General features: G+C 37.3%; 1 protein-coding gene across 3 annotated transcripts in view; it reads left to right on the top strand.

The window, feature by feature from the left end:
• The window catches only part of USH2A (usherin), a 363,259-nt gene that overhangs the window by 238,160 nt on the left and 99,186 nt on the right, over positions 1-25,913 (top strand). For all 3 annotated transcript variants that reach the window (XM_079297512.1, XM_079297514.1, XM_079297513.1), the window contains 7 exons: positions 567-1,195; positions 11,205-11,539; positions 14,545-14,667; positions 17,179-17,342; positions 19,321-19,530; positions 20,878-21,080; positions 22,866-22,978. In XM_079297512.1, the coding sequence (XP_079153638.1) occupies positions 567-1,195; positions 11,205-11,539; positions 14,545-14,667; positions 17,179-17,342; positions 19,321-19,530; positions 20,878-21,080; positions 22,866-22,978 (1,777 nt within the window). The remainder of the gene's footprint in view (positions 1-566; positions 1,196-11,204; positions 11,540-14,544; positions 14,668-17,178; positions 17,343-19,320; positions 19,531-20,877; positions 21,081-22,865; positions 22,979-25,913) is intronic.

Genomic DNA, 25,913 nt, shown 5'->3' with positions numbered 1-25,913 from the left:
TTCTGTCACAGTCGAAGTAAAAAATCACCTATAATATTAACAGGGAGTAGATAAATTGCAAAAAATGGATTAGAATTATAAACAGAACGCAGTAAAATATTGAATATACAATGAGAGATGCAGTAGGGACTTACTGGGCTGTAAAACACACAGCATTGTTATGCCTGTGCTGTTGGTTGCAATTAGTATCTGGAGCTCTAGAAAAACATCCCAAAAGCTAGAACTGCAGGTCTGCAGTAATACTGAGCCATATACTTTATCCACATGCAAACAGCATTGATAAGGCACTTGTGAGACACAGGAGGAAAAAAGGTGTAGAAGAGGAGGGGGGGAAGGTTGGGACGAGGGAAGGTGAGCAGCTTGCCTTTGAGGAGAGAGCATTTTCATCCCCTGAATATCTGGGCCTACATTTTCCAAAGAAACAGACTGTTTAGTAGATCTGAGCTCCTTTTGTGATTTTTCAGCCTCCTTAAGGTGAGTACATCTTGCTGATACTGATTTTAAAAATCAAAAATTATTAGTAATTTCTCTTTCTTTTTTTTTTTTCTTTTTTTTTTTTTTTACAGAACCTGGACCTTTAGATCCACCACTTCTATTGGATGTTACAGCAAGGGCAGCAAGCATCACATGGCAGCATCCTTTAAAGCCAAATGGCATCATCACACATTATAATATTTACCAAAATGGCCAACTGCATGCTACAGTGCCAGGAACTGCATCTAACTGCACTGTAGAAGGCTTGCATCCTTACACTGTCTATGTGTTCCAGGTAGAAGGATGCACTTCTAAAGGATGCTCTCTTTCCCCCACAACCCCAGAAATACAGACTCTTCCAGATGCCCCTGAGGATATTCCTGCTCCAGAACTCTATTCTGATACTCCAACTTCTGTGGTCATATCCTGGCAACCACCTGCTCACCCGAATGGTTTGGTGGAAAACCTTACCATAGAGAGGAGGGTGAAAGGAACAGAACAAATCTCAACAGTGGTGCATCTCCCCCTCAGTGAGACCACGAGCTACATTGACCAGAGCACTGCTCTGAGCCCTTGGCAGAAATTTGAGTACAGAGTGCTGATGAGCACCCTGCACGGGGGCACCAACAGCAGTGCCTGGGCAGAAGTTACCACCAGACCTTCAAGACCTGCTGGTGTTCAGCCACCTGATGCAGAAGCTTTGGGACCCTATTCAGTCAAGGTAGGAATAATTCTCATTGCCTGGTGGTTTTAACGTGTTTTCCTTCTAGCAGCTGTGTATTTAAGAGGGACATCTACTGGCTGAGCCAACAGACTTCATTCTTGCAGGGGTAGTTGAATAATTAGTATCTGTGCTTTGGCTCAAAAGCATTAGATTCCTTTCCATTTATTTTTTTCTTTACACCAGCTTCTGGCATTATATTCCAGTTCGTTTTCTTCCTTACACACCTGATGTATTTCCAATATTAAACTTAAATGATTGCTTTTAACTCCCTAATCAGATAATGACCTAATACCTTCTCCAAAATTTCAAGATTTCATTAAAATGCTAAGAAGTAAAAACGATTTTTTTTCTGTAATTAAGTCTTCTGTATAATTATCAGATTTTTTTAATGGCTAATGAAGAAAAAAATAACATTTTTGTTCTCCTAATTTACGGAAGAGGAGTATTACAGGACTATGTAGGAAGTTTTCAATTATTCACATCGTTCTGTTGGGAATGAACTCTAGAGGACAGGATAACTACCATTGTTTTGGCTTGCATACAAACTTCATTCAAGGGAAATTAGTGTAACCAAACAAGAGGGATTTTTGTAGCTTAGAAGCCTCTTTTGTGTAAATACACACATGCTTCCATGGATTCAGTCTTGTACTAATGCCAAAAGTATTGGTACAGTAGCTTGCTCACCAGAGCACAAAACAAAGGACATTTGCATAAGATTGAAGTTCATCTGTTAGATTTATTATTTTTTGGTATACATTGTATTTTCAAAAGGTAAACAGAGTGGTGTTACCAATGCAATCTGAATAATTTGAGGGTATGAATTTCAGCAGTAAACCAATGCTGATTTTTTTTTTCCTTTGTTCACATATAATTTTAAGCTATGAAAAAAAAATAGCTATTCACGATTAGACAAAAAAAAGACTCATCCTGAGCTTAGAAAATCATGTTTTAATGTCTAAGGAATTGCATGTTATCTCTGTGTTAATTGCAAATCAGTTCAATATGAGTACAATGGTAACTGTAAGAATTAATAACGATCGACCACTAGTAATTATGATGAATTGCCAGACTGCTTATTGAAGATTTGGGCAATCTACTTCCAGGACTCTGCCCTCTGCACTTCTGTAGATATATCTTAATATTCCCCACATTTATAGTAAAGCATTTTTCATGGATTTGTCAGAAGCTGCAATGCTGAGTAAATGGTAGCTCTAGTTCAATCACAGGCTTCCCCACATGTCCACGTTTCACTGTGTGAGCTTTTTCACATTGACTTCAACCCTGAGCACAAAGACTCACTGCAACCTTATAAGCTCCAGTTAACATAGTAAGAACATAATAATTTTATATCTTGCCTCTGATCAGCACTCAATCCTAGTTTTAAAAGCCTCTGAGTTATCAGAGATTGTGTCATTCTTTACTGGATGTCTTTTCCTGAGATCAGACATGTGTGTTCAGTTGGAATTTTATTGTATTTTTGCTCAACTCTGAGATTAAGTAATCTAGCAATACTGAAAGTTAGTTGGGTCATTTATTTCTTCTGGAATCTGAAGTCAGGCAATGCAGTTTTCACTCTATAATAATTAAATTTCAATACAGCATTGTTTTTTAAGTTTGTTTTCCTTTCTTACTGAAGAGTTCAAATGCTTATTTTCCTTCTTCTTCCCCAGCCTGTCATTAACATTCAAAACTCTTTAAAGCTCTTTAATGTCCAAACTGTATGAACTCCACTATGAATGGTGGTCAAATTTAGTGTCACTGCTGCTCGTGTAATCTTGGATTTGTGTTTTCCACTTGTAGGAAAGTATTTTTCACATCTGTTAAGACTAATTTTTGTAAAAGATGCCAAAGCCTGGACGTTTTTATTTTCATTAATTGGTTTTGCTTACAGTTTTTAGTAATTTTAAATATTTAAATTAAAATGTTCAAAATAGTTTAAGGTGCCAGCATTGAATAGAGAAAAGTGACTTACATGTATGCCTCTCCAAATACATTCACTCCTGAGTATCTCCTCTGCTAAAGTCTGTCTGTTACTGTACAGAGCATTGGTTCTTTGCTGATACTGACATAAATTCTTGTATTTATCAAGTATTTTAATTTACTTAATGTTGTTCCATTCTATATTCATCACAAATGATAGAAAATCAGGAACACTTAGTACAGTTCCTGTGCAGAAAGTATCCCATGGCTGAGATACTGATTGAGTTCTGAGTTCTAAGATTCTAAGGCTTCTTAAAAATCTTAAAATTTCTCTCACTTGTTCTGGTCAGTAAGATGTTTATTTAATTTTTTTTGGTCATTTATTATTCTTACAATAAATTATTTCTTCTCTCTTTAAAAAAACATGAAGCAAAGTTGTAGTTGCAGGAGAATTCATTGCACTTCATCACTGATGAGATAATAGACAAGACTTGCTGCACCCAGCAGTTTTCTCGCCTTCTGCTTGTTTGCAGATGGGAGCACCAGAGGAAGCAACTGGGATTTCATCTTACTTGTCGGTCTTCCTACAGATCTGTCAAATGGATTAGCTTGCTAGAGGTGGTGTTGTTTCCTTCCCTGCATTTTTATGGCAAATCCATGCCAGAGTGGTAGGGCTTGGAGAGCACTCAGGGCTTCACTAGGTCCCTGAAGCAGTCTTGTGTAAATGCTGTGTACTGGGAGAGTGCAAGAAAAACAAGTTCTCAAAATGATTAGGGATTTTGCTCAAATTCTCTAGAACTAGGATGGAGATCTGCCAACTCACCGTGTCACTTCACCCCAGAAATTGCTAGTTGCACAGACAGAACAATTGTTCACTATTCTGCAAGGATTGCCTCTTAGTGGCTGAAGTGTTTTCCTGTGTGGAAATAGGATGGATTTCATATGGAATTGCTTTACACTGGTGCCCCTAAGAGTCCTAGAAAGGCTTACTCTCCCTCCTGAGTAGCTCAAGGCCAGCATACCTGCAGTGCATATATCACCTATGTAGTGTTCAAATGAAATTTGTGGAGTCCATTGTGCTGTGCAATGCTCTTACCTCAGTGTCAATGATGGTAACTCTCAAGCACAGGGTGGAAAACAAGCCATCTCTTTGGGAAGGAGATTTTAATTACCTCTCACCCTAGAGAGAGCTGTCCTCCCAGGTTAGAGCAGAAGGTATTGGAAGGGCACTGTTGGAAAGATTAGCAAGAAGCTCCTTTACCAAGCCACAGTTGCAAATCAATAGAGGCTTTCAGCTGTCAGTGCAACCAATCCCTAAACCATGAGCACAAATATTTACTTCCACTGAAAACAGAGAGAATTTACAAAAAAGAGAAACATATTTCCATTCCTTTATTTAGTCATTGAATCAATAAAAATGATTTGAGGATGTGAAGAATTCAAAGTGCTCCAGGATAGTGCTCACTTGAGTATACAGCTTATTTTCATAGACCAAAGCTTTCACTCTGCAAGGAGGAAAATATCAGCATGGCAGGTCACTCTCAGCATAAACCCTTCTGAAGCAAAGAAGCAAATGTCCTTTAACATTTAATTTTAATCAGAATGGACCAGTATCTCTCCATAACATTTAACTTGCTTTCTTTTGTGCAACAGAAAGTCTAAGGCTGTCGATAATTTTTAAAATACCCATTTCTGTGACACCTGCATGATATTTTTTAATATTTGCTGAATTGATAATGTTCATGGTAGCGGAGTATAATGCACAATAAACTGCTTTTGTGGCTGATTAAATGCCAAAGTGAAGTGGAGGTATTCAGCAACTGCAAAAGCCGTTTATTTAGTATATGCCAATGCCATGAACATTATTCCTGTTACACAAGATTTGCTATACCCTAATGTACAGAAGTAGAAAAGAAATTGTTTCTTTTTCTTGTGAGAGTTGCAATTGCAGTGCTGCTTCAATCTCACACTTCACACTGATATGACATTCTGGAATGTAGCTAGGTTGAGTGGCTTGAGAAAGAGACTGGTTTACACAGTGAATAATTATTTAATGGAGTTCTTTGTGTAGGAAAGGCATTATGTGGCTGGGTAAACTGAACTAAATTAACTCTAGTATGCAAATATTCAGACTTTGGCCTTATAACTTTTGATAGGAAGGCTTCCTTTTTGCTGCTGGGGTTCTTCCTTGAGGATTTTGGCCAGGAAAAGGCAGCTGTAGTCTTAATTTTTAACATAACCAGAGACTTGCTGCCTCATATTGCCTGTGTTGCTCCCCCTCACTGATAACTGCCACCAACTGGACCACTGACAAATAAAAAGCTGCAGCCATTTCCTATCATCCTTCATGTAACTTTTTTCTCAAGATAGAAGTTGGTATGAGTTGTGCTTAATCCTGATGTTTCTCTCCAGGGAAAACTTTTTCTAAATTTTATTTTTAATGTTTATAAAGAGTTTACAAGAGAATGGTTTATTCCTGGTTGGATGGAATAAATATCTCATTGACAAACAGTTCTCAGTGCTGTTCCTTCATGATAACATCATTTACAGAAATTTCCTGCAATTTGATTAGATACAAATTGAGAAAAATAAAAAATTATTATTACTTCTCTCTTAATATATGTTATATATGTTGCCTGTGTGGAATGAAGGGCTGTGATGATTCTGTGGCACCTAACTGCCATTATAATTTCTTTTTGTTTGTTTGTTTTGATTATTGATTCAGTAATGTCATTGATTTTCCATGGATTGATTATTTTTCTGAAGTATTTCCTCATGAGTTCTTGACTGAGGTAGGGTTATAGGCTTTTTAATTTGACTGTCATTCATGTTTGTTGTTACCAACAGAGATGAGTCTTTTATTTTGCTGTTCACCTGCCATTCTGTTCTTTGTGTAGAAGAAACTGAAGCAGAGAAAGCTGCTATTCCACCCTCCACACTGAACAATGTCATTAGTTTTCTGTCCACAGTATTTTCAAGAGTTGCCATCTGTGCTCTTTCAGTGCAGTAGATTATCATTTATTGCAACAGTGATAAACTTTTCTAGTAGCTATTTCTCAAATTTCACTACTAAATTTGATGTGCAACTGAGCAAACACAAATAAAGAAAGCTGTATTTTTATAGTTGTCTTCTGTTCTTCATTAGCCCAGAAGCTGGATAGTGGACTGCTAAATGTCTGTTGTTCTGTAAATAGGCTAGGATTAAAATACACAGGAGAAAGATTTCAGCTGTAAGAAATAGATATCACCTACACATTTAAAACAACTCTATAGTTACAGTTGGAGTATCATCCATGAAAAAAAAGGTGTTTTCTTTATCCATTTTCTATTTCCCACAGAATTAGTTATAGGCACATGTTCTAGAGCTGTTTTTTTTTTTTTTTGTCTCATACATTAATGTTTGCTGTCCTGTGAAGTTGATTCTGATTACAGAATGTTGGATGCAATGCTAATTACTACAAGGTCACTGAAGTCAGTGCTAACAGTGAGATGATCCTTCAGTGTTCCTCCTCTGCAGGTCACTATGTGGCAGAGAATGAGTCTGTGAAGACACTTTCTCTGTTCCAGGTTTAAACTCCCTGTTGCTATTTCAGTCTGCAGTTACCCCAGAACACAATTTTGAGGGTGGAAACAGCCCTGATTCCTAAACCATGTCTGCTAAAGGGGGATGCAGCAAGCCCAGGTAACAGCTTCGTGCTGGGAAATGGAAAAAAGGGCTTGGGCTTTGTTCACCACCCTTTCATTTTATGCAGGTAAGCCTGGTGCATTGGGGAAACTGTTTAGGAGCAATCAATCCTTGTGTGAAGATTGCCCTGTAATGCTGCTAAGGTCAGGGAGACCTTGGTTCATTTGACACATAAGTGCTGCTTGAGTGACTTAGGATATTCCAACACCCATAGGAACAACCTTAACTTGCACACTAGAGGTTTTCCACATGTTAGGACTGTGATTTCTTGCACAGCTTGCTCATTTGGTATAGGTTATACAGCAGGTTTCATTGGCATCATCCCTCTGCCTTTGATAAAGTTGAAACACTCTAGTGCTGGTGTTTAGAACCATAAATGTTCTTTTGTTTTTCCTACTACTCAAGCAAAGTTCTAGGAGTTTGTGTAGTAGCAGCTGGTTACTGCAAACTTGATCATGCTGTTCTGTGACAGTCATTGCTGAAGCTGGGTGTAAGTCATGTGCAAAGTGTATGAGCAGAACCATCAGTGACCTTTCTCAAATTCTTGTGAATTTGCACATCCAATATGATCCTGGTTCTTGATTGAGCCCAGAATAATTTCTGTTAAGACAGATAAGAATTTAGGAGGAAATTAATCTCCCAGCTATTGTGGGAGAGCTGGGATGTTGTCAGAGGACTATAGTCCACTGGCTGGAATGTAGAATTAGGGCAGCAGGCCTTTGTTTGGAGTTTTGCTTCTTTCTGATAGATGATTTAGTCTGGGATTTAGTCTCTCTATCTCTAAAACTGGAATAATAATATTTGCAATTTGAGACTTACAATGTGCTTTGAGACCAACAGTGAAAAGCTCTCAGTAGTGTATTTATTACATTCTGTTTGTAGAGGTTACAAGCAGCATGTAGGAGAAATTAGAATAAAATGAAGCCAAACACACTGATTTAAAAGCAAACTGTTGAAATCAGGCCTGAACAGTAAAATAGCTTACATCTGCCAATGCCTCTCTTCAGATAGCTCAGAATTAAGTTGCAGGGTTCCAACTGCTGTCAAAAAAAGCAAAAAAATACCAAGGTTATAACAGTTTAATGGGGGAAAAATGGCTAATTTCTGTCTCTTTAAATTTTGTGGTGGAGAAAATAAGGTCCTTTGATCTTTAAATGAAAGCTTCCAGAGTCATTACATTGAATCAGTTAATCTCTCCCAGTAGTTACCTTATTCTCTCTTCCTCATGGGCATCCTCTTTCATGGTCTCAGAGCTGAGCTTCAAATCAATGAACAAACTGCTACTGCTTCCAACACAGCCTGTCTAGTGAGCTTTCCTGCTTTCATGCCTTGCCAAGCTCTTACCTCAAACCTTGGCACATCCAAGAGGAGAAGAGGTCCAGTAGTGCCACGTGTGTGCTAACCAGGCTGGTTCCATATCATTCATGGGTCAGGCAGTCCCTTGCCCCTTGACAGGAGATGTTTATGGGGGATTGCATGTCTTGTCATTCTCAGGTGACACAGGTAATTCTAAGCAGGTCAAGTGGCCCAGCAGGTCTAGGGAGTATCTGTGGTCATCCCATTACTTTGTTAAAAAATTATTAACCAAAACAACAACAGATCTTCCTATCTTTGTGTGAGATACCTGTGCCCAAAAAAACTAATTTGCATTGTGTGTGCTGCTGGCTGAATACACTCTTTGTTCAGAATGAGTTTTATTTCTCTTAGGTAAAAAAAAAATTAAAATTTAAAGAAATTTCCCACTCTAAGCTGTACAAAGTGTATCTGATACTTACAGTATGAGCTGCTGTACCTGTTACAGCACAACAAATGCTGTGAAGTAGCACTTGGGAGTTTTTTCAGGTGTTACCAGCTAGTGCACACACTGTGTGAAACTCAGGAGCTGAAGTTATGGAGCAGCCTCTATTCTCCATGGGATTAATCTGTTCCTTTATGTGAAGGGGTTACAGGGTATGGTGAATCTTGCACAAGTGTATTAGAATGATTTTGTAGGTTTAGACATAGAAATTAGGCATCAAAAGTGAAATGTGATTAGAAAATAATTCATCCTCTCTTCTAGGAAATAAGTTTTGTTACCAAGTAAATCTTTTGAGACAATTTTATCTTCTGGGTGTGTAGTACCACGTATTTTTCTAACCAATTTGCAGTTCTTTTACTAGAAGCCACTTTGTATTAAGCAACAAGAAGGCTTTTTTCACCAATAATGACAGATTTGCTTTATTAATATTAAGATGTCAAATACATTGTCTTCACCAAGACAGAATTTCAGGATACATACTTCATCCCTGCATTTCCAATTTTGCAGCCTGAATTTTGCAGTCTTCCAGTTTCTGACTATACATCACTTTTCTTTGCATTTTCTTCCCTTGTTTCTACTTGTGTCTCTTTCCTCTTGCCCCATTCCTGGGATGAGAGGCCGAAAAGGCCTTGACCCTTTGTAGGTGCTGCTCAGCAATAACAAAAATATCCCTGTCTTACCAACAGTGTTTTCAGCACAAATCTGGAATAGCCCCATACTAACCCCATTCTACTATGAAGTTAACTCTTCCCAGCCAAAACCAGCACATACTTGAAAACTTTTTCTGTTGTATGTGCTAATTATCCATTCTTCTGTTTCCTAAGCTTATCACTAGATCACATGAAATACTTCAAAAAGAGAGCTCTGCTCAATGGCTGTGAGAATGGTGCAAACTCAATTCCTACCTTGTGTGAAATTTTGCTTTGCTTTGTCAGTAGCTTTTTCTTTATTTGTTCAAACATGATCTGGGGCCAGAAGCAACTGAAATCTGAATGCAGCATTTGATAATTAGCCAGAGCTAAGCCTTTCCTATGTGGGCACAAATAATCTTGGTTTTGCTGTCTTTACTCAAGATCACCCTGTCTCTTAATACTCTGTTTAATAGTATTCCAGAATCTGTTATCAAAATCCTTCAGCTTTCTCCAGCACTTTGCTGCCAGCTTTCTTACAAGTCTGATGGCCTGAGAGGTCCTTCAGTACCTAAAATATAGCATTTTGTAATCCCATTTTATAAAAAGTCAGTTTATAAATCAAGCTTCTCTGTTTCCATGGCTGTGTGTAATTGTGCATATACATTTTTAAAGATACTTATTTTGGAGACTGAGAGAATTAAGGGAAAAGTTCAAAATAACTGAAACTAAAGTATTGTGGTATCATTATTTAACACTTCAGTATTTTCTTTTTTTTTAACCTAGGTTTTAGGCATATACCTAGGTTTTAGGCATATCTAGGCTTTTTGACATTTCTATTTTCTTTTTAATGTTGAATTCAATCCTTAATTATCTTGTGCCTGGGAGGAAAAGAGACAGCAATTGTTATAGATGAGTGGGTAAATGGCAAGGAAAACAGTCCCAGAACAAAGCAAAGCTTGTATGCTTCCTGCATTGGGATTTCTAGGGAAATGAGTATTGATAGATGCTTTTACACTACCTATATGAAACTCTGAGATTCTTAATACATGTTAAGTTGCATGTCCTTGTTGTGTCAGTCTGAAGGCCCCATGGCAAAAAGGCTTTAAAAAATAATTTAGAGCATCTATGCACTTTATAGTGCAATTATTTGAGTGTGATTTTTCAGTGGAGCTGGTAAGAATAAATATATATAAAAATGTGCTATCAAAAACCTCCCCAAAAAGCTTTAATAATCTCTCCTAACCTCAGTTCAATAAGAACAAAACCACAGTAAGAGTAGCAGTATGTATATATGTGTATACATGTACGTGTATATATAAATCTATAAAAAATATGAATTCTGTATGTAGCTTTCCATCTTTCTGTGATAAAGTTTTGTCAGTATAATTTTATAGTTCTTAAAATGAAAAATTGTCCCTGTTCTTTGTCTGATACTTACAAGTGTAAGATTTTAATTAAAAATAAAAGGGAAAACCTGCTAATTTCATAATATTGAGAGTGCAGAAAAATCTATTTTTTTTATAGGAGCTAATGCAGTTACATCTTTTTGAAAATTGTGGCAGCACTAAGTAAAATTTGTCTACTCTGCCACAGGTGGTGAAGCACACCAGGTAATACACCCTAAGAAAATAAGTGACAGTGATATTTCTGATAAGTGTTGTTCTTCTGCTAATGCACCTGATCATCTCATGGAATTTTGAGTGATGTGGAATTTTGAGTGATGCATTCACATTTTACTGGTAAAGCAAAATAATATTTTTCAATAGTTACAACTGTTACTGTGGACCTCACTAAAATCAAAGATTAGATTTCTTATTTTTCTTTAAAAATAGAAGTCTGCTCTGATGGAAAAGAACATCTTCGGACTTCACTTGTGTCCATCTGTAGCATGCTGTGTCTGTGTCTGTGCCATGTGACTGTGAAAAAAAACATTAAAAAGTTATTTTAATTTTTTTTTTCCTCCTCCTTCAGGTCTCCTGGAAGCCTCCTCTGATTCCAAACGGAGAAATCCTTAACTATGAGATTCGCATGCCTGACCCGCGCATCGTCATCGCTGGCAACCCTTCGTCCAGGCTGAGCCATTTGGTGACCAACCTGGTGCCCTACACCAGCTACTCGGTGACAGTGATAGCTTGCACTGGAGGGGATGGCTTTCTGGGAGGCTGCACAGAGAGTTTGCCCACCAGGGTGACCACACCCTCGACAGTTCCTCAGAGTGTCAGCCCCTTGTCCGTGACTCCAATCAGCGAATCTTTTATCGCCGTCTCTTGGCAGCCCCCACTAAGACCCAATGGTCCCCATCTGAGGTAAGCTGAGACTGAGAGAGCTGCTTCTCCTTGCCTAAATCTGACTCAGAAAATTCTGAGTGATGCAGGCTATGCCGTGTGATCTCATCATTTTGGATTTTTAAAAATTCCTCTTTAGGGCTTAGAGAAGAGTCAGGATTATTCAGGGCAAGTGTGTTGTCTGTGCTGGAAGGCTCTGGATCTCAGATCTGTGCTGTCTAAAAAACCAAAAGGAGCAAGCACAGGATATTTGCAAAGTCATAAGTGGCTTGGGCTGCAGCATCAGACACTTTTTGGTTACAAGTTCAGGCAACAAGTTCCACCAACAAAATGACGAGAAAAAGAAAAGATCTCTGCAAACATGAGTAATTAACACATCCAATATTTTCAGTACTCTGAGTTATTTCACGTGAAGAGAAAGTGGCCATTTGGAAGTATGGTGATATAAAATAATCTTTTAAAAATTAAGTGATAAATAAATTTTAAATGAGACAGTGCATGAGAAAAATGAAAGTTAAAGTGTGAGAAGTGTGAGGGTGTAGCCAAAATAGGAAATGCAAGGAAGTGCTGGGTATAGCAGACTGGATTTTACCATAGGAGCCAAAGAAAGGAATCTCCTCTGAGATTTGTCTGGAGTGATGGAATGGAAATCTTGACTTGAATGTTGAATATTGAGCATGTGTATATATACATTAAAAAATAAGGATTTGAGTGCATAAAGGTTTAAAAATACAAATTTATCTTTATATATATACAATAAAAAGTGTCAAATCTTTCATTCTAGTGCTTTAACATATTGTGAAGCATTTTGCATGGAATTATAGCTCTGTACTCCATATGTTCTGGTTAGGAGCTCTCTTCTAGGCACTGATGGGTTCAATAATTATCATGTAATGCCGTTTCAGTTGCGTATGTTATTACAGCACAGTAGCTTGACTTTTTCTTCAGGCTTAATTAGGGCACACTACAACTGAATGAAATGATGATTGCTCTACAGTAAAATCTGAAGTTTCAGAAAAGCAGTGTCTGTTATTCTGGGGTTAACAACATGACCATTTTACCATAGATTATTGAAGTAATTCAGCACGACCTACATCTGCAGATTTCATTTCTTTCATGGTGTGCCATGCTGCCCTCAACAAGAACAACTACTGAAGCAGCTGCTCTGTACAGCATGATGGAACAAGAAGTCTGCAGCAAGCAGAGTAGCAGCAGCAGCTGCCAGTGGGGGTGATTTACACATGATCGCCACTCAGTGTTCAAAAAGATTTGATGTTTTTCAAGACTTGTCTATGAAATATATTGGACAGAATATGCCAGGATGGCTTCTTTTAAAGCTGTAATGATCTGTCTTTGGGTTGACACTGATGAACCACTCATGTGAGAGCTGTTCTTGTTATAAAGTCATCTGATTTTTTTGACAGAGTTGGAGTTTAATTAGTTTTTGCTATTTAATTTCTGAAGTTGCAATCTGAACTTCTGCAGTAATTCAGTTTGGCATCACTAAGTAGCACAGTGCTTGCTTGTACCTGTTGAGGATTATTCCCTAAACTCAAGGGCAAAAATTGTTGGAAGTTGTGCATGTACTCCCTAGCTGCTGCAGAGCACAGGAAGTGTCAGATCTCTCATAAGAGCATCTCAGTTGATTTCTGATTTTGAAGCAACACTAAATCACTGTATGCAGTACCTGTTAAATACCTCTTCATTCAGGGTCTCAAATCTGGGGTGGTATTGTCCAACATGTCCTTATCAGACTGGAGATGATCTTAACTTTAAGAATTGTCAAATTACACACAAAGCCCTTGGTCAGCATGATAATTACAATTAAACATGGAAACAATTTCACAGATGTGCTCTTAAAATGAGAGTGTTTAAAATCTGCCTGAGTATCCATGGACTTTTGTCTGGAATTTAGCAGCAAGCTCCTTTCCAGAACGGGAGACAGGGACAAGACAAAACAGAGCAGCTCAGCACTTAGGAAAATCAAGTTATATATTTAAGTGACTATATATGCATATGACCCTAATTTGCTGGGGTATCAAACTGAAACAATTATTTAAAGAATAAGTTAAACAGTCCTGTGGAATGTAATAAAGAGTAATAATCTTAAAGATTTTGAACAAATATGTCTAATTTTGTTTTCTTTAGAGTGCGGTTTCTTTTGTAATCCCTAGAATGATTAGGAAATGCAAACTGTAATATTATCCCCTCTAGTTTGGGTTAATTTTTGTTAAATTCCATAAAGGTTTTGTATGAAGAATGATGGAGAGGGTGTGATGCAGCCTGAGTGGAAAGCATGTTTTCCAAATCAGGCAGTCTCATGGCTGACCTGATGAAAGATGGGCTTTGGCTGACCTGCTGTTTGGAACAGAGACAGGAATACTGCTTCAGATACCAATTAAAACCAGGATGAAATAGTTTGGTCTTTCAAGTGCACATCATGAATTCTTCCCAAACACAAAGGTGACTTGCTAAGGTCTACAGATGGCTGGAACAGTTAACTCATTCTGTGCCTGTTATCTGCTGGAATTTACATCGTGGTTATTTGCAAACATGTTAAGTACAAAGGCACACTTAAGGTACTAACAATAATAAAACAATAATGGCAGTCTCTTTGTTTCAGTGCATTTGCAAGGAAGAGACATCATAATTTCCTGTTCTGGATCAACCTGTGCTTATCATGCAATTCTGCATAAGACACCATTATGGGCTATTTGGACTTGCTATTGATAACCACAAAGTTTAAAATCCATAAATCATGGATTAAACTAGGGGGTTTTTTTTAAGTTGAAATGCTTAATTTTCCATTTTCAAAGTTGCTGGGTTTTTTTTAAGTAATTGAATATTTAAAATCACAAAACATTAAAAAGAATATTTATCTCAGGAAGTTTACAGCTGTAAAAACAAAATAATGTGTGGCTTTAAAAAAGACCTGGTTGGTTTCTTTTTTTTTTTTTTTTTTTTTTTTTTTTGTGTAATAACATTAGTTGAGATAATCCTGGTGTTCTGCTTGTCTTTTGTGTTAGATATGAGCTCCTGAGACGTAAAATCCAGCAACCACTTGCGTCAAATCCCCCTGAAGATTTAAATCTGTGGCACAATATTTACTCAGGAACTCAGTGGTTTTATGAAGATAAGGGTCTTAGCAGGTGAGATTACAAAAACTATAAAAACAAATGCTGGCATTTTGTATAGTGTATGTTTAATAGTTCAAAGTATTTCTTGTGTCTTTATGTAGTGAACATATTAATTATGTAATGAAATATTTTTTGTCATCATCTTTGGTGTTAATCATTCTAATATGAAGGGATTTATTATTAGTCTGTCATTCTTGACTCGTACATTGTTTTGCTTCGAAAAACAAATGGAAATAAAAATCTCATGAAGTTTTAGCATCAATATGCTCGTGCAATCAAACCATTTAGATTTATGTGTACAGATGTTGTAGATTTGCATGTTGTCAAAGTTATAGCACAGGCAGAATGCATGTTTGAGGGAAACATCTGAAAATTGTTCTCAGCAATGTTCTTTTTTACCTGATTTTGTTGTGTTAGCTTCATCACCATTAAGTGCAGGGTGTTTAGAGTGGGGGAATGGAGTGTGTGCTCTGTTCCTCAGTGTGTAACAGATCTGTGGAGTAGAGCAGGACATTTACTCTTAATCAACCTTAGTTTCTGCATCTTGAAGTCAAGGCTATTTCTCCTTAAGACAAAACACACAAAAGGAGAAATTGTAATGGAGGATTCAACATGGATTGTGCATTGGGTTTTTGTAGGTAAAGTGCCAGGAAAACCCTCATGGATGCTTTCAGGGTGTGTGTGTTCTGTGCACTGGCGTGCTTTTTGAGAACTCCACATAAATCACTGACCCTGAAATATCTCTACCTTCCTTTTACTTCTGTAAAAATTGTGTGAGCAGCCCTCCTGAGCACGATGGGAATCAGGAGAACATCACCTCTGCTCCTGTCAATGGCACCCTGAAGCAGCCTGATGGCTACTGGCTCTTGCTTGCTTCTGCCCACTTGCTGAAAGTCCCTGCTCATTTCCATCTGCTGCAATAGCTGCTCACAGAGCTGTTCTTGTACCAATCCTGCCCAAGTGTCCTTTTCTGTCTCTCAGCCACACCTGAAAGTCTGCATAGATTTACCTTTGGTTTTAGCTTTGCATATTTTAGTGGTGTAGCATATTTGAGTGTGAGTTGCAGTTATGTTGGCAATTCAGAGGTGGCAATACCTTCAGTCATTAGGCACCATGACATTTTGGGATGAATGAACTGTGGCCAAAAAGGTGTGTCAAGCCCTTGGACACACCTGAACACTTCTCCTGGGGAAGGTTCTGCAACCTGCAGCTATGTTTTTGCAATTAACAACTCAGAATGAGTTTGTGGCTGAAGAGAAGATGCTGTGGAGAAACTCAAGCCCTTTTTTCCCAAAAAGCAAGTTCATATATCATCATTACTTTTATTTGTCGTACTTTAAGCTTGTATCAGAATTACTGATCTTGTCACATAGTTTCTTCATTTCTAATAGGCTACAACAAACTCATTTTTTTTCATTGTTGAAAATATGGTTAAAAGAATTGATCACAAATTCTCATCAGTAAATTGCAAGACTAGAGTCCTTTCTTTTTCTGTATTGTGTGCTACAATGGCCAAGAAAAAGCTAAATGTTTGCAAGTGACAGAAGATGCAGAGAGAGAAATAAGATGTGTTTTGTATATTTTCCCTGTTTGTCAATGCATAGAGTTGGAGCTAGTGAGTTCCCATTAATTTGCTTTCTTCTCAATGGGACTGCTAAAGCCTAGATCTTTTAAAAATCAGGGTGTTATAGTAAAGCATCTAAAATAAATATAAAAAGTAAAGTATTTATACTTTTATGAGTATTTTTGTACTAAAATCTCTAAGTATTAAGCATTTATTGTACGCCCCTTTATTGCATCTGTAGACATTTATCCCACTTCAGTGAAAATTTGTACAAGATGACCCTGAGTTTCTGTCTTTGTGCAGTTTTGAGTGAGGCTTTTTATGAGGAAATTAAATCTGATATTATGAAATCCCACTTAAAAGTACATCAATATGCCTATTGCTATAGGGAAGAAATGATGGCACAACAGTCACTTGGTTTACTAAATACACATGTAGTTTTTAATAAATCTGTGTAATTGGAATATGCACAGTTCTGAGGAAAATTACTTTGTTAAATGAATTTGAACTGCTAGGTGCCTTTTTTGGGATGTTTTTTGTAGTAGAAGAGTCCTGACTGTATGGTGAATCCCTTTTACAAACGAAACTGCAAGTTAAAATCAGTGGGTTTCCCAAAAGAGGAAAAAAGCCTCATTTGATTAAATTCTGATCCAAATTTTGGCAGGTTGCCACTACTGTAATTACATATTGAATTGAGCTATAATCTCTCAACACCTCAGAAGCTACAACTATGAGGAAGTGAAATAATGTGTTTTATTTTGTTACCGTGTTGATTGTGCTGAATAATTTCCACAAAATAGATGCCTCTTATGAGGTTTTCATTGGTGCATACCATACAGATGAATTTTTGTGCAGGGGGGAAAGAAACAACAAAACTTTGGCACAGGCAGAAGGTTTACAGCAAATATTTTCGATGTCGGCGTTTTTCATTCCATTTAATTATTTTTAAAATGTCTTAGGTACACAACATACGAGTACAAGCTCATAGTGCACAATGAGGTAGGATATACATCAAGTGAAGAAGTGATAGCTACTACATTAGCAGGATTACCAGAGAAAGGAAGTGTCCTCGTTGCACGTGCTGTTAATCACACTGCCGTGGAAGTGGAATGGTCCAAACCAAGTAAGTGTGCTTAGTATTTATTCCAGTAACTACATGTTAACCTGCCATCACTTAGCATGGCCTGCCTTGCTCTCAGAGGAAACACAGTCCTTGCCTTGATTTATAATATACCTAAACGTCCTTGAAAGGAAAGAAATAGGGAAAAATACGTGCATGTTTTGCTTTTTCTCAGTCATGCTAGTATTTACTATATGCTCTTTCTGCACAATGAGAATAGTGAAAATTAAGAAATAGTTAATGCAAACTCATGAGACATGTATAAAGCAGTACTGCACAAAATACTATTGTCTTTGTGGCCTATTTCATCCCTTTGTATAAAAATTTACATCTACATCCCTTCACAATGAGGAGATTCCCTTTTTTCTTTCTTTATGCTCTGCTCCTTAAAATGAATTTAGCCAATTTCTCTAGTTGGTTTGTTAATACAGCAGTGGGGAATTTCTTCATGACTTAAATGCAAATGATATTGTAAGGACTGGGTGCTGAATTGCAACAAATGTAGTCTCTTTATTTTATAATTGCATGCCTGAAGTAAGCATGCTTATAAAAACTGACAAATGTAATAGATCTGAAGCAGCTCACTGAAGTTTCATTACCTTAGTAATCTAAACCCCTGACCTTCTAGATGTAGGTAATGCAATCTGGTTTTATTTTCATTCATATCTTAGAAATTTCCTCCATATATGTTTGTGAATGTAGAAGCTAAACACCAAGACAAGGCCATTCATTATTTGAAAACCTTATAATATTTTATTGCTTCTTATGTTACCAATAAGTACATTAACTATTTTGTATATCAGTGTTTCATTCTTTTTCATAATATTAGTTTTCTTATTAGTTTTTTGTTTTCTTTGGGAACTTGGGGGCCCTCAATGTAAGTTGCTTTGCTGTCTTTCCCAACTAAAAATTTCTGACTTCTGAGGATTTAGGCCTTGTATCAGTACCACTTAAAAATAGAGTATCATTCTTGATTAAGAGTTTTGATGACAAACCTATATATTATTAAGTCTGAAAATATGCTTTTGGCATTTATCAGTGCTCCATCCCAGTGAGCTGAGTGCTGTTCAGTAGTATGGTGTGTCATTTCAAGATTTTTGTGTTAGTGCTTACAATTTTTGCCATAATTATACTTTTCATCTCGATGCCTAGTGGAAAAGCAGTTGCATTTAGTCAGTCCTGAACTTAAACTGTATGACAAAGGACAGATAAGATAACAGATGACATCTGAATCACTGAAATAGAGAAGACTGCCTGGAATCTGTGATTATCCATCAACTCAGACCAGTGACTATCCTTCCCTATGTAGCCAGAAAAATTGTACTGTTTTTTCTGCCTTTCCCTGGGGAAGTTAGTGTTGGGTAAAATACATTTTAGAAAGAAATGTGAGGATTTGGGGGGTTTGCCCTGTGTGTATAATGCTTCTAAGTGTCTTACAGCTTTCCATGTAGATGATGTGCTCATGCTTGTTCTGAAACAATAACACACAGCTTCTCACTGTGCTGTGAATGGCCAAAATGCCATCTGGGTAAAGCTGAATGTCACTGGAATTTATGGCATAGGCACAGGTCCTTTATTCATGGCTAGGGGAATCACACAGGATTGGAGTGGGCTCTGGGAAGTGATTTTTGAAGGGAAGGAGCAAAAAGGCCTGCACACCACTGCTTGCAGAGGGTTTTTCCTATTAATTTGTATATTCCATTGTTTTCGAAGGGATGTCTAGGGAAAGAAATTTTTCTCCAGTGTCAGGATGATGAACCATCAATGATTTTGACAAATTAGGGAGTGCAGTCTGCATCACTCCTTAAAAAGGTGAAATTGGAGGCACTTGATGGAAACTTTCCTTTTTTTTTTTTTTTTTTTAAATAAGAGGGTCTGCATAAAATTTGGTTTACTCTTCATAATGAATGTTGTTGATAAGAAAGCTGCTGACTGAAAATTTCCCAGTTGATGTCCAAATGTTTTTCCTTTCTTTTCCTAGCACTGCAGGATTTGCAAGGAGATGTTGTTTACTACACCCTCTTCTTGAATTCTACTGATGAGAGAAGATCTCTGAGGATCCAGGCTGATGTAAACTCTGTAATCATAGATGATTTGCAGCCCAACACAGAGTATGAGATATTTTCTCAAGTTTTTAACGGAGCCCACAGCATCAACAGTGAAGTTGTGCATGTGACTACCTCAGATGGAGGTTGGTTAGCAGTGAATGCAGGCTTAAAATCTGAGAATGAAATTGATTGATTTTTGTTAGGGTTGAGATCAGTCATCCTTCCATTATGAAATTTCCGGTATAAAAGGAAAAAGGTCTAAAACATTAAAATGCTTAAGTGCTGGTTGTCATCGTGTGCTAGATCAATAAATGGTCCCACTGAGACAAGCAAAAGCTCTAATAGCAGATATTAACCCAGTTTGTTCTCATCTTCTCCTGCATATTCCTGTCTGGGTGCACTAAGTTTGGAACTGAGTTCATATCAATAAATGGTGGAATTTAGAAACAATTAATGGGTTTTTTAAAAGATTTGCTCTGTGAAGCGACGTGCTTTTGACATGACAGTTGCACACAGGGCCTTTCCTGAGTCGCTAGAAACTCTGGGTGCAAGTTCAGCCTCTAAGAAAATTCTTTATGAGTCATTTCTATGCCAGTGGGCAAGTGCAGAGCTGGGGGTGGAGGTTGAGGATAAAATAATAATAATAAAAAAATTGTGCATCTGAAATGTGTTTGGAATGGTCTTTCTAATCTTTTTGCTTTATAAAGTCTCATTATAAACATTATAATATCATTACCTCAGAAGCAAGTGTTCCAGGTCATTAGCAAAGCACTTTAAGGGAGGATTCCATTTCCTTTCTCATGCCAAAGGTCAGCACCTTTTGTTTATAAAATAGAATTGATGGTAAGGGCAATTTTTCAACTGGTAAAGATGGGTTCTTATGATAAAAATAGGCCTTTGCATGGTTATTTCTGACATGCTTAGATAATTATGTAATTTAACGCTAAGGAAGGTGTTGGGTTTTTTCCTTTTTTTTTTAAATAAATGTTAGACTTCATCATTACCTATAGTAATCAACATTTGAAACCATTTACATAATGGCAATATTGCATATTGCTTCATCTATAAGGCTGATAATGTCACGTTCCATCAGACATAAGGTATTTTGCTCTCAGGTTTTGCTTTAAAAGCAAAATGCTCTATTTAGTTTTTTCTTTTTTGAGGAATCAGGATTGGGGAGACATAAAAATAATATTTGCATGTTGGCAGTGCAGATGGGTGAGTAATTTATCATCATATCTCACTGGCCACATACTACTGATGATTGACACTGCTGCTGGTATAAAGCATTTTACCATCAGCTCTCATGATTTCTAACTGAGAGTATAATAAGCCAATTTACAGAAGACTACAGACTGTGATAACTTCATCAGAGGAAAGCAGATAAGCAGTGAACCCTTTGCTAAACCTAAATACTAATCTGCATTTGGTTAAACAAGTGCTTTTGCAGAGACAGCTGGAGTTTATTCAGTTTCTTCCTTTATTTCTAGAGCCTGAGGGCATGTTCCCTCCAGAGGTTGTCATCATCAACAGTACAGCTGTACGTGTCATCTGGACATCGCCTTCAAACCCGAATGGTGTTGTCACAGGCTACTCTGTCTATGTAAATAACCAGCACTACAAGACTGGAATGAGTGAGCCAGGATCCTTCCTTTTGGCAGATTTGTCTCCCTTCACCGTGTATGATATACAGGTTAGAATATATTTTCTGGGTTGTGTGACATACTTTAATTTTACTTATTTGCTTCTACTTGGATTTCCATGAAGAGTATTGTTTCATAAATTTCCTTACACACATGGCTATGTGTTTGCACTGATGCTTGTGTGCATATCCATACAATGAATATATTTATTTTTAGCTAATTTTGGTTTGTGTGCACTTTTCATCACAAATTCCCATTATCTCCTTTTTCAAAACTCCCTTTGCTTTCCCCCAAATGCTCTGCACTTCAGCATTAGCAAAGCCCCAACATATATTACAAAGATGCAAAGATTCTACTCCTACTCATTCAAAGAAAATTGCAATTGTTTAAGAAACACCAAGCATGTATGATGTATCTGTACAGTGAAATAATGATGTTACATTTGACACATTATTATCAATTGTTTTTCCTTATCCTTTTGAGGAGGCAGCAGAGCTGATATCTGAAATCATTGCAGTATTTTCTATTGTCTTAATATGTGCAACATTTTTTCTTTGCTTTTCCCTTTTTCTCTTTTGCCTCTCCAGTCACATATCTAGTAAAAGGCAAAATGTTGTGGGCAGAAACACAGTAATAAATGTAATAAAAAAAGAAATCTTCTATTCTCATTTTGTATTAATCTCTTCAAGAAATGGATTTTGACACTTAATTGTAACAGTTCCTGTCTATTTCGTGAAGGCTTGCTTTACATTATTATATATGAGACAAACTTAGTAGTACCATATACACTTCATTCTGAAAATTTGTAGCCAGTTACTCCATGCTATAAATAAACATCACAGACAGGCACACCATAGCAGATTTCCATGTTCCAGCCCCTCTGAAGCAGCAAACCTCCATCCATGAATACACATATGACTTTCTGAATGCCACTTGGAAACACATTTATCTTTTCTCAATAACAATGCAAATTCAGTGTACTGCCTCACTTATAGACCCTCTATATTAATTTGCCATGGCCACCTTCTGTTGCTTGAGATGTTAATTATTCTTCTCTTCTGCTGTGCTAGTATTTATATTTGCATCAATGTGATATGTAAAACCAAAATAAGATGCCTTTAATTTTTTTTCTTTTTATTCTTTTTCTTCTTTTCCTTGAAACAGTATAGTCTTGGATGCATGTGCATCTCACTTATAATCTTACAGCATTGTTTCTAATTTTCATGGGGTTTTTTTTGTTTGGAGTAACTTCCCTATGGACAGTACAGAAACAATGTTAAGATCCTTTATTTTTCCTCTTAGTTTAGTCCCAAGAATTGAAGCAATAAGAATTTATTTTTGTGACATTTTTTCATAAAAAATTATATGATTTCTCTCTGCATTTCTCACTTTTAATTTACAGAATAGACATGAAGGAATAGAAAACACTAAGGAAAAATTATTTTTATGTCAGAATATATGATAGGAAGAGAAACCTTACTCAAGGCCTCAAATGAAAGCACATTTTTTTTCAGTATTGTGTACCAGGGTCTACATATACATGCAGAAAAACAAGTTCACTGCAACTCTTTTGGTGATTATTTAATAGAAAATAGCAATTAATGCCAAGGAGCTGCATGTACCCTGCTTTTGAAAATGGTGTGGGAAAATGTGATACAGTGCAGTATATCTCTGGCAGATATACTTATCTCAAAGCTGCAGTGTTTTCCTGGCTGCATGGAATCTGTTAAATAGAAAATAACTATATTTTGTGTGAAGAGAAAGTCTGAACAAGTAGCAGAGCTGAAAACTTTCTGCAGCTGAGTATGTATGTGAACCTCGTGTCCCTCCACCAGATGGAAGCCTGCACGGTGTACGCCTGCGTGAGGAGCAATGGGACCCAGATCACCACGGTGGAAGATGAGCCAAAGCAGCTGCCAGCACCCACCATTCACATAATTGGCTCCAGGTACTGTGCTATAGGTGCCTTTCAGGTATCAGGGAGATTTGTGGACAGAATGGGGACCAGAATGTAAAGCTGTCCTCTGGAAATTGAATAAGATGCATGAAAGAATTCGGTATATACTTCGAAAACATTTTTAGTGGTTGGAGTTTTTTCACCAAAAGATCCATCAAGGAAGTCTCACCCTTGGTTGATTGTACATACCCATTTGGGTATCACTGTGCTGTGATAATAAATAAGGCATAAGTGGAAATAGTTAAGAGAATAAGTGTAGTGGAATGAAAATTATCACATTCTGCTGTCAGTTAAGAAGAGGAAGATTAATGTTCAGGGAGCAATGCGATGCTGATAATGGAAACTTAGAATAATTCTGGGTAAAAAAAAAGTCACCTATCACATCAGTAAGAATTAGTAAGCTATCTGAAAAGGCATGCATATCTATGTCTCCTTGAACCACGGTTTGCAATCTGCCTGTCCACTACATCCACAGGCATGGGAGAACTTCTTGATTGTAAAGGCAGCATCACATTTGCAGTCCTTAGAAGCAGCCAAATAGTAACTGATTCTGTGGGGGTTAATATCTTCCAAAGACAAAGTAAAACTCAACTTGCAAACACATTTTTCAGAATTGCACCCACACTAAAACAGTTAACCTCCTGTGTTTATGTTATTGTTCCTGTGATTTTTCCACATGTCTTGGAATATGCTCATTAGCATTGTTTCTTCCATCAAAGGAAAAAAAAAATCTTTTGGAAATAACTAGTATCTAACATCTGAGCCTTCAGAAGGCCAGCAGAATGCAATTGCTTCTCCAGTCTCTTAAGGACTTTGGCTTCCTGTTTGCTATGTGTATATTTTGCTTGAATTGAGCATTTGTCTCTGTATAAGGGTGAAATTAAGCTTGCTATTTTTCTGTCACACATATAGATATAGTCAAAGCTTGTTTGATGATAAGAACTCAATTCAGGATCTCATCTTTTGCCCTTGGCTTTAACTTATGTATGCCTTTGTCTGCATTGTCTGTACTTGTCTGTACTGCAAACACTTATGCATGTTTCTGCTATTATATATAGACTAAATATGTCATAACACATGAACGCAAAAGCATCAAAAAATGCCTTCCTACTTTATAATCTGCTCAGCCAGAAACAGACTCTGTTTCCTCACTGCCTTTTCCTACATGTCATATTATCATCAGCTGTTCTTATATCCCAAAAGAATACTAACTACTGATCGATTGCCCGGACATGTCTGGCCGTGGCCTACATGTGCCCCGGGTAGTTCATTTATTTGCCACGGTGGATTTGCTAGAGTGGAATTTAATCAATAGCTAATTCATTAATTCTGGTCCTCGAGTATGTAGGGATTGTGCAGTATAAAAATGACTGGCTGGCTTCAGCTTTGATTGAAATATGACAAACACTACAGCTGACAGCCTTGGCAGGTGCTGGGCTGAATATGAATTTTGCTTATTTATCCTCTGCAAAAGAAAAAGCTTGGGAAAGAAAGTGGACAGGAGGACATTTTAATACATATCTGTCATCAGAGAGTGAAAAAAAGGCATTTCTAGAGTATAAGCTCATGGGATACCTGAGATATAATAAAGCCTGTGCAGTTTATTGTCTTTAATTGGAATCATGGCGTTTTCCCCTCTTCTGAATCAGTTTGGGGGGCTGTATTATTGATGAGAATGCTGTAGGATAATGTCTTCGTAGCATTCACAAATAATTGTTTTAAAATTTGCCTCAAGGTGCTACATGACAGAAATTATAATTGCACCCACCCACTTAGAAGTCTTTCTGATAGCAGCTCCATCCACACTGTTCTAATGAAGGTTATACCACCAGAGCCATTATAAATACTTTGCTTTCTCACCCCTTACACTTAATAACTCAGCTTCAGGCTGAAACTTGGCACTAAAGGTCACAATCCTGATATAATTATTTTATAATGCCAAACTTCAAATAGAAAATAGTGTGGGACCCAGTCCTGGAGTCCTAGTCAGGTTCTGCTTTATGTTTCTTGCCTGAATTTAGGGTTTGTTGGAGGAGAGGTTGCATTGACCATGTTTAGGTAGAAACAAATGCCACTGAAATCAGGTACACTTTTGGTTTGTTTTGTTTTTAGGATCTCAGGATTTGACTCTGTAGACAGCTATAGTATTCTGTTGCCTAGTTTAGAAAGTTCTCTGAGTGCTGAATGCATGTAGATACTGATTGCAAGTTTGGGCAGTGGATTTAATACTCATGGTGTGTTGGAAAATAGTTCATTCCATTTTAAAACACTCTCCTTTCTCATTTTCCTTGTTATACAGCAATTCTGTTGTGTGCTTAATTCAAAGGTTGATGGCTCAGAAAACACCATGGCCTAATCTAGGCAGTCTAGGGAAAGTCCTTAATGAATTCATGAAGAGAGGGCTCTTAGCATCTTGGGGGAAACCAGAAACCCTGGTCAGGGTGTAATGGAAAGCTCAAAGAAGATAAGGCCATTGGAGAACAGTTGGGTGAATTCTTTGGCTTGATGTTCAGTATCATGGACTTTGGAAGGTTTCTGTATCTGTTACTGTTTGTGGGTGAATGAGGAGGAGGAGTTGTTTCAAAAGAACATGCTAGCAAAAGGATTTTAGATCAAAATGGATAAAATGTAGCAATAAATTATTTGGATTATGGTATTTGCTCATGAGTTATAAAGAAGATCAAATATGAAAGTGTCAAACTGCTGTGCCATGTTAAAATGCCTTTAAATTGGTCCCATTGCTGGATAAATGGAAGATGAGAAAATATAGTGCAGATTTCAGTGAAGAAATATTGGGAACTAAAGACCAGGGAGTCTGATTTTCCATACTGGGAAAATGGTCAGAGAGCCAGAAGACACCTGATTGCTCTCCCTACTCTGTTCAAGGTTTCTCCAAGAAGTTTGTAGTAACAACAGAGGCGTGATG

This window comes from Erithacus rubecula (genome assembly GCF_903797595.1).
Source record: "Erithacus rubecula genome assembly, chromosome: 2".
Taxonomy (NCBI): Eukaryota; Metazoa; Chordata; class Aves; order Passeriformes; family Muscicapidae; genus Erithacus; species Erithacus rubecula.
Note: the sequence above shows the minus strand (reverse complement) of the source record. Positions and strands in the feature narration are given on the sequence as shown.